The following is a 12,415-nucleotide window of genomic DNA, read 5'->3' on the forward strand; positions in this document are numbered from 1 at the left end:
AGAGTGCAGAAAATATTTAGGAGAATGTTGCCAGGACTCAAGTAACTGAGTATAGAGAGAGGTTGAGCAGGCTAGAACTTTATTAGAATGTAAGAAAATTACAGATAATCTTAGCTGGTGTTTAAAATCCAAAAGTGCTATAGTCTTTTTCCCAGGAATTGGAGAATCAAGAACTAGGGGGCATAGGTTTCAGGTGAGAAGAGAGAGATTTAATTGGAACCCATGGGGCAAAATTTCTGCAGCCCCCCCCCCCCACACAGAGGGTGGTTCTTATAATGGAATGAGCTGCCAGAGGAAGTGGTTGAGGCAGGTACATTAACAACACTCAAAAGGCACTTGGACAGGTACATAGATAGGAAAAGATTAAAAGGGATATGGTCCAAATGCAGGACTAGCTTAGACGGGAGTCTTGGTTGGCGTGAACCAGTTGGGCCGAAGGGTATGTTTCCATGCGGTATGACTAATGACTCTAAGCCACACTTCTGCAATGGCAATTAGATCACCATGTCACAGTTACAGCATCCACTTAGACACAGTACGTTAAACTTGGCCCTTTAATTTTTCCTATATTTCAGCCCTATTTTCTGCTTGACATTATTTTAACTGTCAATCCATTTTGCTTAATACATTTCCAAGTTCCTCATCCAGCTTTGTTTCTTTCCTTCCTAACTCTCCTCTTCAGTTCCCATTCCCTTCCTCCCCAGGCTCACTAACAAATCCCACTGCAAGAATATCAGTCCCGGTCCTGTTGACACATAATCCACTGATTTGTATAGGTCCCATGCATCCAGAAAGTGATCCCAATGTTTCAGAAATCTAAAAACTACCACCTCCAATGCATTAATTCATTTATTTTCTCTATCCTCCCCTTTCTGTACTCATGAGCATGTAGCACTGGTAGTAAATACCGATATTACACTCAGAGGTTGTGCTTTTTAACCCTTTTACAAGATCCCCAAAAACCTGCTTAGAAAACCTCCCTCCTTCCATCCATGTCATTGGTACCAACTTGCTGGACAAGTGCAGCTTCAACAACACTTAAGAAGTCCAACACCATAAAGAACATAGCAGCCTGCTTGATAGGCACTGCATTCATTCACTCACTCCACCATGCAGTGGCAGCAGTTTGTAGCATCTACAGGATGCACTGCAGCAACTCACCAAGACTCCTTTGACAGCACCTTCCAAACCTAAGACCTTGACCAGCTGGAACAACAGGGGCTGCAAAAGCATGGAGACACCATCACCTGAAATTTGCTCTCCAAGCGCCATACCACCCTGACTTGGAAATATATCGCCATTCCTTCATTTTTTTTTTAACTGGGTCTAAATCCTGGAACTCACTCCCTACAGCACTGTGGGTATCCCCACACCTCAAGGATTGCAGTGGTTCAAGAAGGCAGCTCACCACCATCTTCAAGGGCAACTAGGGATGGGTAATTAAATGCTGGCTTTGCCTGCAAAGCCCACACCCTTTGAATGAATATTAAAAAACATGGACCACAGCTTCTGGTTGTTTGGGACACTCCTTGGCTGTTCAAGGTCATCCTTGATCCTGGCACAGAGGAGAGGCAACGTGCTAGCCTGCACTCACATCTATGACAGGAGTCACTATCCATCTGGAGTCGCATCACAGAAACACCCATCTCCTAACTACTGAATCCCTTAGAACTACTACACTCTCATTTTTCTCCTCCTGTGCAGCTAAGCCACTCAGTACCACATTCACAGCTCCAGCCATCACCCTCAGTGGTATCCAAAAAGGGGAGGGGAAAAAAATCTGTTACTGAACAAAATCAACACAGTGCATTCTTACTCTGATCCTCTGTCGCCACATACTCGAGCTGCAATGTGTCTCCTTAAATGAGCTATCCACAAGGTCCTGAGGCTTATGGATATGCTACAGTGACTCAAATCAGCTGTTCATGCACTAAACCCCAACATTCAAGCAACTGCAGCTGGAGACATTTACTGTACATGTGGTTGTCTAGGTCATTGGAAGTGTCTACAACTTTCCACATGGCACAGAAAGTGTAATCCACTCAACTGTGCCACCCTGGCTCACCTTTACAGACAAGTTATCAAGTAGAAACTTAACAGAAAATACTCTCCAATCAGCTACATGCCTTCTACTGATATCATTTTTGAACTATGCCATCACATTTTCAAGTCAATGCCAGTGTTACATGGGTCATTACTCTACTATGTCTGTACACTCAAAAGACCGATGTGCTCCAGGAGGCCACGTTTATACACTCAAGCACCACTAGCCAAATCACTGACAGTAACGGGCTTACCAAATAGATGCCCTCTCTCCCCTGCACCACAGGCACCTCAACTGAAAACTACAAAGATAAAAGAATGAAGTAGATTAACTAGATTTAACTAATGAATTTAAAATAAACTGGTCATCTTACTTAAAGTACACACTCTTTGAGGAGCATACACTCAGAACCAGTGATCAACCATATTCAAACTTATTTCACACAGTACCAACAGTCTGCAGATATCCATCACACTTAGAATTAATGAAAAGTATTGTATGTTGATCCATTGTATTTTAATACATCAAAATTAATTTTTTCCACAATATTCCATATTTATGTTTGCATTTTGATTTCACTATAAAGTTATTTTGTGAAAGTTCTTTTAAAAAAAACTTTTAAAAATGCATTATCTAAAGTTCAACCATTAAAATACCTTATGGCAGCATGTGGCAGTCCATAATTATATCCTGAGATGTGCAAAATCATTCGTGCGTTTTGGATCTCATCAGTACTACAATCCCTTGCATTGTTTGGCAAAAATATTGTTGGATGTCCAGTTTCTCTCCCAGGAAGTGATTGCGTATCCTTGAGACACACTCTGGTAGACAGTTGGTCAACTGGCAGAGGAGATTTTAATAATCCAGAAGCTGTATTTTTTTGCTGATTTGCACAGGAAGATAACTTTGGATAACCACTGGAGTAAGAGGCCCCATTGATACCAGACAAGGAATCAAAGTCCAAATGTCGTCGAGGACCAGGCTTAACTTTCTCCACAAATAAGTTAAGAGAGTCTGCTTGAGTATGTTCCATATTTGCACTATGATCACGTTCCTCTTCCTGTACAGCTTTAATGATTTGAATAAGCTGGAACAAACGTTTTTGATCATGCATGTTGCGAACCCCCAGCAAAGAATAATCATTCATGGTTAGTTTAACAAGCTCCTGAGACTTCAAGAAACCCATTGCAGTAAAATGAGTGTAGTACTGTTCCAGTCTTGCTTCACACAGACATTCGTAGAGACATGACGACATCCTAGCAAGTTTATATGACCACTGGAAAAATAAAAACTTATTAGATCAATGAACTTAATCTTCAATCACTTGGCATAAACAACTAGAATATCCAGAAAACAATAAAAAGAGACATTTTTCATATTTTCTAATTGCTGTTCTTTAGAATTCTCATTAATTGTCAGGATTAAGGATATAATAATCTTTTAGTGATTTGAACATTCCAATGAAAGGCACAGCAACTGAAAATGTTAAACTTTCTAATCCAATGTTTACTTTTAAACTCAATTCTTTACTGAAACCATGCAAATTTTACCACTCTCTTAACTGAAAAAAAACACCAATAACTTAAGCACTTTAGAGTCATACAGCAATGGAAACAGACCCTTTGGCTCAATTTGTCCATGCCGACCAAGATTCCATCCAATATAACTTTAGCTGTTTCTTCAGGTCAATTCTTATATCTTAGATAAAAAAGTGTTATTGTTGTTATTTGTAATACCTTTCTCTATCCTTACATTATCTGCCTATCCCATTTGAACACTTAAAGCATAATACATTGCCAAAAACCACCTTCTTTTATGCCACTTTTATCTAGTCCATTTCTGAATAATTCAAGTATCATTACGGCCCTATTATTTCAGAATACCCCTTTAACTATATTTACATATTTTATTATTTCCAATATATATCAGTTACAACAAAAACCAATAAAATAACATCTCCCATCCTCCTCCTTGACTAAAACAAATAGTATTTACAACTGTTATTCTATCTGTATGTTTTTTTATCATACAGTAATTTAATCTTTTATTTTATGCCATCACCGTTCTTTATTTTCCAGCTGCACTCTTCAATAATGTATAACCAAGAGCACTTAACACTGCTCCTGAATTTGTAGAAAATGATTTTATTGTTTTAGGATGAAGTTTCTTAATTTACAGTTTAGCTTTCAAATAACAATCAAGAAAGAAGATTGAGTATTTAATACTGTTTTATATATCAACTTTATTCAATGCACATTTTAATTTGAAATTGTAGAACTAATTTGTTCACATTAATTTGAGTAAATTGCAATATAAATAACCAGGATTAAAAGATAACATTGATACTTCTAACATTCCTACAGGTATAACCTGTGATCATTTCGACCACTAGATTTTACATAACATCATAGCCAGCACATAAAATATCAGTTGATGCTTAATCCGTCTCTGTAGTGAGAAGCAACATACCGGCCTTACAGCCTTCGCTCATCCTGACCGCTCCTGCTGCAGCCACAGCGCTACTGAAATCCATGGCAACGCCACAGGCCGTTTCAAAGTCACGCACCAAAAACCCGCGCTACCTGCCCGCGCCCTGATCCACCAATTAGGTAGAGGGAAAAGTGGGCCTGCACCCTCATTGTGACCAATCAATGTGCAGGGATTGGCATACGTCCGATTTTGGCCAATGAAAATGCCCAGAAGCGCCGGCCAATCAGAAGACCCGGGACTTTATAGGCTCGATGTCTGTTTAAGAAAGACTGAAGACAGTTCGGAAACGTGAGCTAATGACACATGAACGAGAAAAGAAATAACAGTAAACCGGATGCATTATAGTCAAAACCCGTGGTAATCTTACGCGTGAGTAGTGCTCTGAGAGGCTAAATTCTAGGCCAATCATTTCGGTCTCATCCAAATTGTGCCTCTCATTGGTGGATGGACTCGGCGTTCATTGGTCGCTGCGACTGCTAATCATCGCAGTGCTTCCTGTGTGCTGGGGAGCTTGCATCAGACATGACTCTCAGGGCCTGTGGATTGATCATTTTCAGGAGACTGAACGTGGGAGAAGCTTCCAAATCTGAAGCAATCGAGTTCCTACTTCTGCAGGCTTCTTACGGGCAGCATCACTGGACGCCTCCTAAAGGTGGGGCTGGGCCCGTGTTCCTCCTTAAACAGTACGATGTGGTCGGGATTGAAGTGACAGGTGTGAGGTCAACGTGGGGCTGGCCGATTCCGCCCAGGTGGGGGTAGGTGGTGCTTGACCGGGCGGGTGGGCTGTTTAAGATGGCAAAGGGGACTGCAGGTGCTGGAATCTGGAACAAAAGTTCAACCGTGGAAGAACTTAGCGGGATAAGCAGCAGCTGTGGAGAGAAAAGGTGTGTTTTGGGTCGAGACCTCGTATCAGGACTGAGAGAGAAGATTGCAGTACGAGAGAAGGGTGGGATAGAGGCTGGTAGGTGATGGGTTGAGGAGGTTAATGATGGACAGGTCAAACTGGGGGGGAGATAGGGGAGCAGGGATGGCAAAGGTGAACAAAGGGAGAAGGCACAAACCTCCCCACCATCGAGGATATCTTCAGGAGGCAGTGCCTCAAGAAGGCGGCATCCATCACTAAGGACCCACACCATCTGGGACATGCCCTCTTCTTGTTATTACCATCACGGAAGAGGTACAGGAGCTTGAAGACCCAACGATTTAGGAACAGCTTCTGCCTCTCCACCATCAGATTTCTTAATGGTCCATGAACACTACTTCACCATTCCTGTTTTTTGCACTATTTATTTATTTTGTAATTTATAGTATTTTATGTCTTTGCATTGTACTGCTGCTGCAAAGCAACAAATTTCACAACGTAAGTCAGTGGTAATAAACCTGATTCTGATTCTGAAACCAAGGTGGACAGGTGAGTGTGTGAGGGAGAGGAACACTGGGTGTGTGGGTTACCTGAAGTTGGAAAATTCAGTGTTCATACCATTAGGTTGTAAGCCACTCAAGCAGAATATGAGATGTTATGTTCTTCCAATTTGCATTTGGCCTCAATGTAGGGAGGCCACATCATGACCAATGAATGCACTAGTCCAGTTGGAAGAAGTACAGGTGAGTCTGCCTCACTTGGGAGGGCTGTTTAGTTCCCTGGATGATGGTGAGGGAGGAGGTGAAGAGACAGGTGTTGCACCTCCAGTGGTGTTTATGTGCTAACATTGTTGTTTGTCCATGGCCTCTGCATGTTCCTGTTGTGGAGACCTGAGATACTCAATGCCTTCCCGAATGATCCTTCCCCATTTCAAGTAGTTACAGTCTAAGGATTTGTAGAAATTAGTGAGAATTTTATCTTTTCAAGGAGACTTGAACATTCTTTAAGCATTTTCTTTGTCCTGGAAATCTCTTGCTATGATGGAGCTCTGAGTACAGTGTTTATTTCAGGAGTCTGACATCAGGCAGAATGATGCAACCTGTCCACTAGAGCTGGTTGAGTGATCAGATCCTCTGTGTTGACCTGAGATGATGACGTTGGTTTTGCCTCTTCTGCTGATGGATTTGGAGAGTTTTGCAGAGATCACCTTCATGGTAATCCTCTGGTGATTTGAGGAGCCCACTGTAGATTGTCCATTGTTGCTTGGTACACTGCTGCTTGGTAGACTATGAACTTGATTCCTGGTTTGAAGACTATCTCTTTGTTAATCAGGAATCAAACCCTTCAGTTTTTAATAAATCTTTACAAAGTGCAAAATGAAATGGTAATTAAAAACGAGGTTATCACAGAAGTTGAAATACTATTAAGTTTCAAGAAAATGTATTTATTATTTTAAAGACCTTTATAACTTTAGAAGAGATTTAACTCTCAATTGTAAAATTTGTTTACTAGGGCCAGAAAGTTTAAATGGCAATTGTGGCTTTGCATGATGTTTAAAAATGCAGCTTTATGTAATTCAACAGGACTCAATGCTTTCAAAGGGTTTTACTGGCAGAATGATTTATAAATGGTTGAAGTGCTTGTCAATTCACTGATTAAGGTTTAATAGTGCAATCTGTCAAGGTGCAGAGAATTGCCACTGACAGAAACTTAGGACTTTGGTGTTAAATTGGCCATACACATATTCCAGAAATTGTCTTTATTTTTTTTCATTATAACAATGAGCAATGATAAATTCCAGACAATAGCACTGACGAGCAAAAATATTCTTGTTCGCTGAACTCCCTCCAGTGGTATTATGGGAACCTGAACTGGACGCAGTATTCCAGGTGTAGTCTCACCAGCCCCCTTTCAAGTTGCATCAGGACATCTGTACCTTTTGTACTACACCAACTTTGTGATGAAGGCCATTTGTCTTCCTAATTATTTGCTGTACTGGCATGCTAACCGGTGTTTCATGTACGGGGACACCCAGAAACCTATGTATTGCTAGCATTCCAATTAAACAGAATTCAGTTTTTCTTTTCCTCCTACAAAAGTTGATAAGCTTGTGTTTCTCAACATTGTACTCCATCTGCTAAATTTTTACCCACTTTGTATCTTTACAACTTGCTTCCCACCAATCTTTGTATTGTCAGCAAAGTTAGCAACAATACAGTCAGTCCCTTCATCTAAATTATTAATATAGATTGTACATAGTTGTAGCCCCAGCTTAAGTCCTTGTCACACCTCACTAGATACAGCTTGCCAATCTGAAAATTATCCATTTATTATTATTGATTTGAAGAGCCTCCCTGTTCTTGTCCATGGACACCAATGATCCCCTGTAGATGGCATCAAATTCAAACATATCAGATGATGGAAGTCTCTTAACAAACTTGAAGGAAGTCTGAGGGCAGGTAAGTGTGACATCACTTTCTTCTCCACTCATGAAAAATCTGGGCTATTGTTTCCATCACTTGAAAGTGAACTCCACAGCTCTGTAAACAACGTGCAGAGAAATCTTCAGTGCTCACTCCTCTGTTCATTTACATTTATGTTCTCTCATTCTTGGTTATTCAAACAACCTAATATTTGTGTTGCCTTTTTGCTATCATAACTATGTCTTGAGCTGATTCACAAGCGTTATTACTTCAAGTTTGATGCTTATGATTCGGCTACAGTACAAACCTCAGGACTCAACATTAAACTCAGCAATTTCAAATAACCAGCTTGTACCAGAACTGTCTGGTTCTGATCAAAGGTATCAACTTATAACACTAACTTTGTTTCTCTTGCCACAGATGCTGTTTGACCTGCTGAGTATTTTGTGAATTGTCTCTTCTAATTTAAAAATAAAATAAAGATGTTTTGAATAACAATTTAGTGAGCAGTGAGGATAAAGTCTAATATACCTGTACCTTACCTAGGGCATGTCGATCTGGGTGAGGATGACCTTCAAACGGCACTTCGTGAAACTGAAGAAGAAGCAGGACTAAAGAGCAAAGATTTCAATGTGCTTGAAGGGTACAGAAAAGAATTGAAATATAATGTGAAGAATGTACCCAAAACTGTTATCTATTGGTTAGCAGAACTAAAGGACAATAATCTGGAAATAAAACTTTCAAATGAACACCAGAAGTTCCTCTGGTTAAATGTAGCTGAGGCTTGTAAACTTGCTTATCATCAAGGACTGCAGGAAGCTCTGAGAGAAGCTCACCAGTTCATCTGTACCAAGACCATTGAAAATAAATAAAAGGGCTTCAGATATTTTATTGCTTCTTTGCATGCATTTCTTTCTAATTTGTTTTTTTGAAATCTCGAGGCACTAGTACAATTTCACAGGTACCCCTAAACCTACAATATGTTGCTCAAGTCATTCTTCAAATCTTGGCATACAACAAAGATGGCAGCGAGAACCAACCTTGCCAAATTCCCACGAGCATTTTTCAACATGACTTGATGGTAACTGTCGACAGGAACCTAGCTGGTGAATGGATGAAGGAGTTTGCATTAACAAAATATAATTCCTGAATCTGACAATGAGAGGCAAAGGAGGAGATTGTTGGGGCTCTGACAGATTTTTAAATCTTTGTTGGCCATAAGTGAAGTGCCAGATGACTGAAGAACAGCAAATACGGTACCTTTATTTAAGAAGGCCAGCAGGGTAATTACAATAGTAGGGAATTTATTGGAAAAAAAATTTCTGAGGGACTGGTTGAATCCAGGCAAATCTGAGGTGTTGCACTTTGGGGGATCAAACATAAAGGGAAAGTACATAATTATGGAGGACCCTTAACAGCGCTGATTAGAGGAATCTTGGGGTCCAAGTCCATAACTCCCTGAAAGTGGCCACACGTCGATAGGGTGATAAAGGAGGTGTATGGCATGCTTATACAGTATTTATTAGTCAAGGCATGCCATACACCTTCTTTATCACCCTATAAGGGGAGGCTGGACAAACTAGGGTTGTTTTCACTGGAGCGATGGAGGCTGAGGGTAGACCTGATAGAAGTTTATAAAATTATGAGAGGCATAGATTTCTCCCAGGGTCGAAATGTCTAATACTAGAGGTCAGGCATTTAAGATGAGAGGGGGAAAGTTTAAAAGGGATGTTCGGGGCAAGCATTTTACACAGAGAGTGTGGGTGTCTGGAATGCACTGCCACGGTGGTGGTGGAGGCAGCAGATATGATAGAGGCATTTAAGAGGCTCTTAGATAGGCACGTGAATATGCAGAGAATGGAGGGATATGGAGCATGTGTAGGCAGAAATGATTAGGTGTCATTAGCTAAATTAGTTCTGCACAACATCATGGGCCAAAGAGCCTGTTCCTGTGCTGTACTGTTCGGTGTCTTATCTACATTTGGAAAGGCAGGGATTAATCAAAGATGAAGATAAAACAAATGCAGATGCTGAAATAAAAAATGAAAATGATGGAAACACGACAGATCCAGCAGTAACTGTGGAAAACGAAGTAGTTAATGTTTTAGGTCTGGAACACTTCACCAGACCTGGGAAAGAGCGAAAACAAGTTAGGTAGTTGAAAAGGCAGGGAAGGGAATAGATAGAACAAAAGGAATATCTGATCGAGTGAGACCAGATGATATAACGTGGCAGTTACGTAGCAGTTAAGACTAAACTTCTTGCTCTGTGTAATGCATTGCTAATGGTAAGGCTGTGGGATATGTCCAGCATTCCAGACTATACAAAAAAAAGAGTCAAAATGATGTCAGGCCAGTTTTCATACAGACAGAAAAAGAGTTACTTAAAACTGGAGAATTTGATATTGAGTCCTGCAAGTTGCAACACGCAATTAATCAAAGATGTCGAACATGGCTTTCTCAGGGGGATATTATGTCTGACCAATACATTTTTCGAAGAAGTAACTATCTATTGATGAGGGCAGTGCTGTTGAAGGGGTTTACATGGATTTCAGTAAGGTCAAGGTCCCATGTGGGAAACTGGTCCAAAAGGCTATGTGATCCAGGGCAAGTTGGCAAATTGGATCCAAAATTTATTTGGTGACAGGAGGCAGAGTGTGAAAGTGAGGAGTTGCTTTTGTGATTGGAAGCCTATAACCAGAGGTGTTTTGCAGGAATTAATGCTGGGACCATTATATGCATTTGTTATATACATTGATGATTTGGATATGAATGTAGGAGATATGATTGATAAATTTGCTGATGACACAAAAATAGGTAGTGGTGTTGATAGTGAAGAGAAAATTCATAAGCTGCAGGATGATATTGATCAGCTGGGATGATGGAAGGAGCAGTGGCAGGGTGATGCACTTTGGGATAGGGTCACTATGACAACCATAATTGAACTATTATAAGGAAAGTAGATGCTAGATGTCCACTGAGTCAAATTTTCTGAATACATTTTCCTCGGAGAGAGCTTAATACTCTCAGAATGATTGTCATTTCTGATATCTTGGTCTTTGCCTGTGGTTAAGGAGGGACAAAAGGGAATGTAACTCTCAAAACCATGCCTTTCTTACCCACCCTGAATGCCTTGTACTATTGAAATCTATAAAGTTTCTTGCATTTTCTTTTTCTGTGTTGAGCTGAAGGCTGGTCTGACCAGTTCTTATTAATCATACCATAACTATTTTAGCCGAGATATCTCAATAGATGCAGGTAGCCCAACGTGCATCCCTTTACCAGTATCCCATTATGATTCAGGATCTGCCTAGCTATGCTCATGATTGTGTCCTTTTATCTTCTTGACTAATTGGCTAGCTAATTGGAAAAGCTTTACCCGGTTAAAACTATCTGATTATTACATGTTTGTGATTAGAATTTTGGCCTTTTGCTATACATCCTTATGGGAAAGTCATAGAGTCATAGACCACAGAAACATATCCTTTGGACCATGCCGACTATAAAGTATCTATCTATACTAATTGCATTTACCATCACTTGGTCTGTAGTCTTCTGTATCTTGGCAATTCAAATGCTTGTCAAGATACTTACTAAATATCATGAGACACTTCTGAAATGTTGTGAGATACTTCTTTAATGATGATTTAAGTACTTCATTCCATCTAGCATACTGTTGATTCAGTTCTTTAAAATTTCCCATTTGGGAGCACGCTACCCAAGCAATTTCCCTACCCCTACAGAATATCTTTAGCTATTTTAGCTATCCTTGATGTGGTGGCCAACTTACATAGAAAAGCTTCTACTCTTCTGTTGAAACTATCCACCAATAATAAAGAATATTTACTTCCCTTCTTTGTAGCAGGCAGGGGAGCAATACAATCAAAGTGAAAACATTGCCATGCCCTCCAAGTCTCCAGGTTATTTCCCTGCAGGTCAGGATAGTTAATCATACTTACCAAGCTACTTTTACAATAATGCCGAAAATCTTCTTTCAATGAGGGTTACAATGCCATTTCTTATACCCACTGGTCCAGTAGAAATGGTCTGTGAGCAAGCTACATAAATTTTTCTTGACATCCGTTGGGCACAAGCATCTTACCTATTTAAACAGTTTGCCTACCTTCACCCTGCATCCCTAGCATCATAAGGTTTCTTTGTGGGTATATCTTTCAGCACATCTTGTCATGCTGCTGCTTTAAGGTCTGGAGGAAGTGGGATGGTAACAGCCACCATTTCATATTTCTTTACGATCTAGAAGGAGGCCATTCTGGCCCGTCAAGTTTCTGCTGATTCACATAACAATCTCACTGCCCCACTAATTTCCCTGTAACAATTCTCCCCAAGTTGCCATCAACTCCTCCCAGATTCTCCCATCCACCAGCCCACCAAGGGAAATTTACAATGGCCAAATAATCTCTAACCTGCACATCTTTGGAATGTGGGAGGAAACCAATGTACCCAGGGAATATTCCATATGGTCACATATCCCACATGATCACAGGGAGAATATGTAAGGTCAGGATTGAACCTGGGTTGCTGAGCTATGAGGTAGCAGCTCTACTAGCTATGCCATTGTGTTACCCATTATAGATTT

At 40.4% G+C, this 12,415-nt stretch overlaps 2 protein-coding genes across 2 annotated transcripts in view; one reads left to right on the forward strand and one right to left on the reverse strand.

The window, feature by feature from the left end:
- LOC127586672 (kinesin-like protein KIF24) overlaps positions 1-4,604 on the reverse strand; it is a 49,830-nt gene extending 45,226 nt beyond the window's left edge. Inside the window, exons 1-2 of the mRNA XM_052044793.1 lie at positions 4,514-4,604; positions 2,701-3,320 (exon numbers count right to left, since the gene is read on the reverse strand). Coding sequence (XP_051900753.1) covers positions 2,701-3,299 — 599 coding nt within the window. The 5' untranslated portion in view covers positions 3,300-3,320; positions 4,514-4,604. The remainder of the gene's footprint in view (positions 1-2,700; positions 3,321-4,513) is intronic.
- A 402-nt stretch (positions 4,605-5,006) lies between these two features.
- nudt2 (nudix (nucleoside diphosphate linked moiety X)-type motif 2) lies at positions 5,007-8,708 on the forward strand. The gene is made up of 2 exons (XM_052045034.1): positions 5,007-5,186; positions 8,366-8,708. The coding sequence occupies exons 1-2, from the start codon at positions 5,057-5,059 to the stop codon at positions 8,689-8,691; spliced, it is 456 nt and encodes a 151-aa protein (XP_051900994.1). The 5' UTR covers positions 5,007-5,056; the 3' UTR covers positions 8,692-8,708.
- Positions 8,709-12,415: the final 3,707 nt, after the last annotated feature.

This window comes from Pristis pectinata, chromosome 2 (assembly GCF_009764475.1).
Source record: "Pristis pectinata isolate sPriPec2 chromosome 2, sPriPec2.1.pri, whole genome shotgun sequence".
NCBI lineage: Eukaryota > Metazoa > Chordata > Chondrichthyes > Rhinopristiformes > Pristidae > Pristis > Pristis pectinata.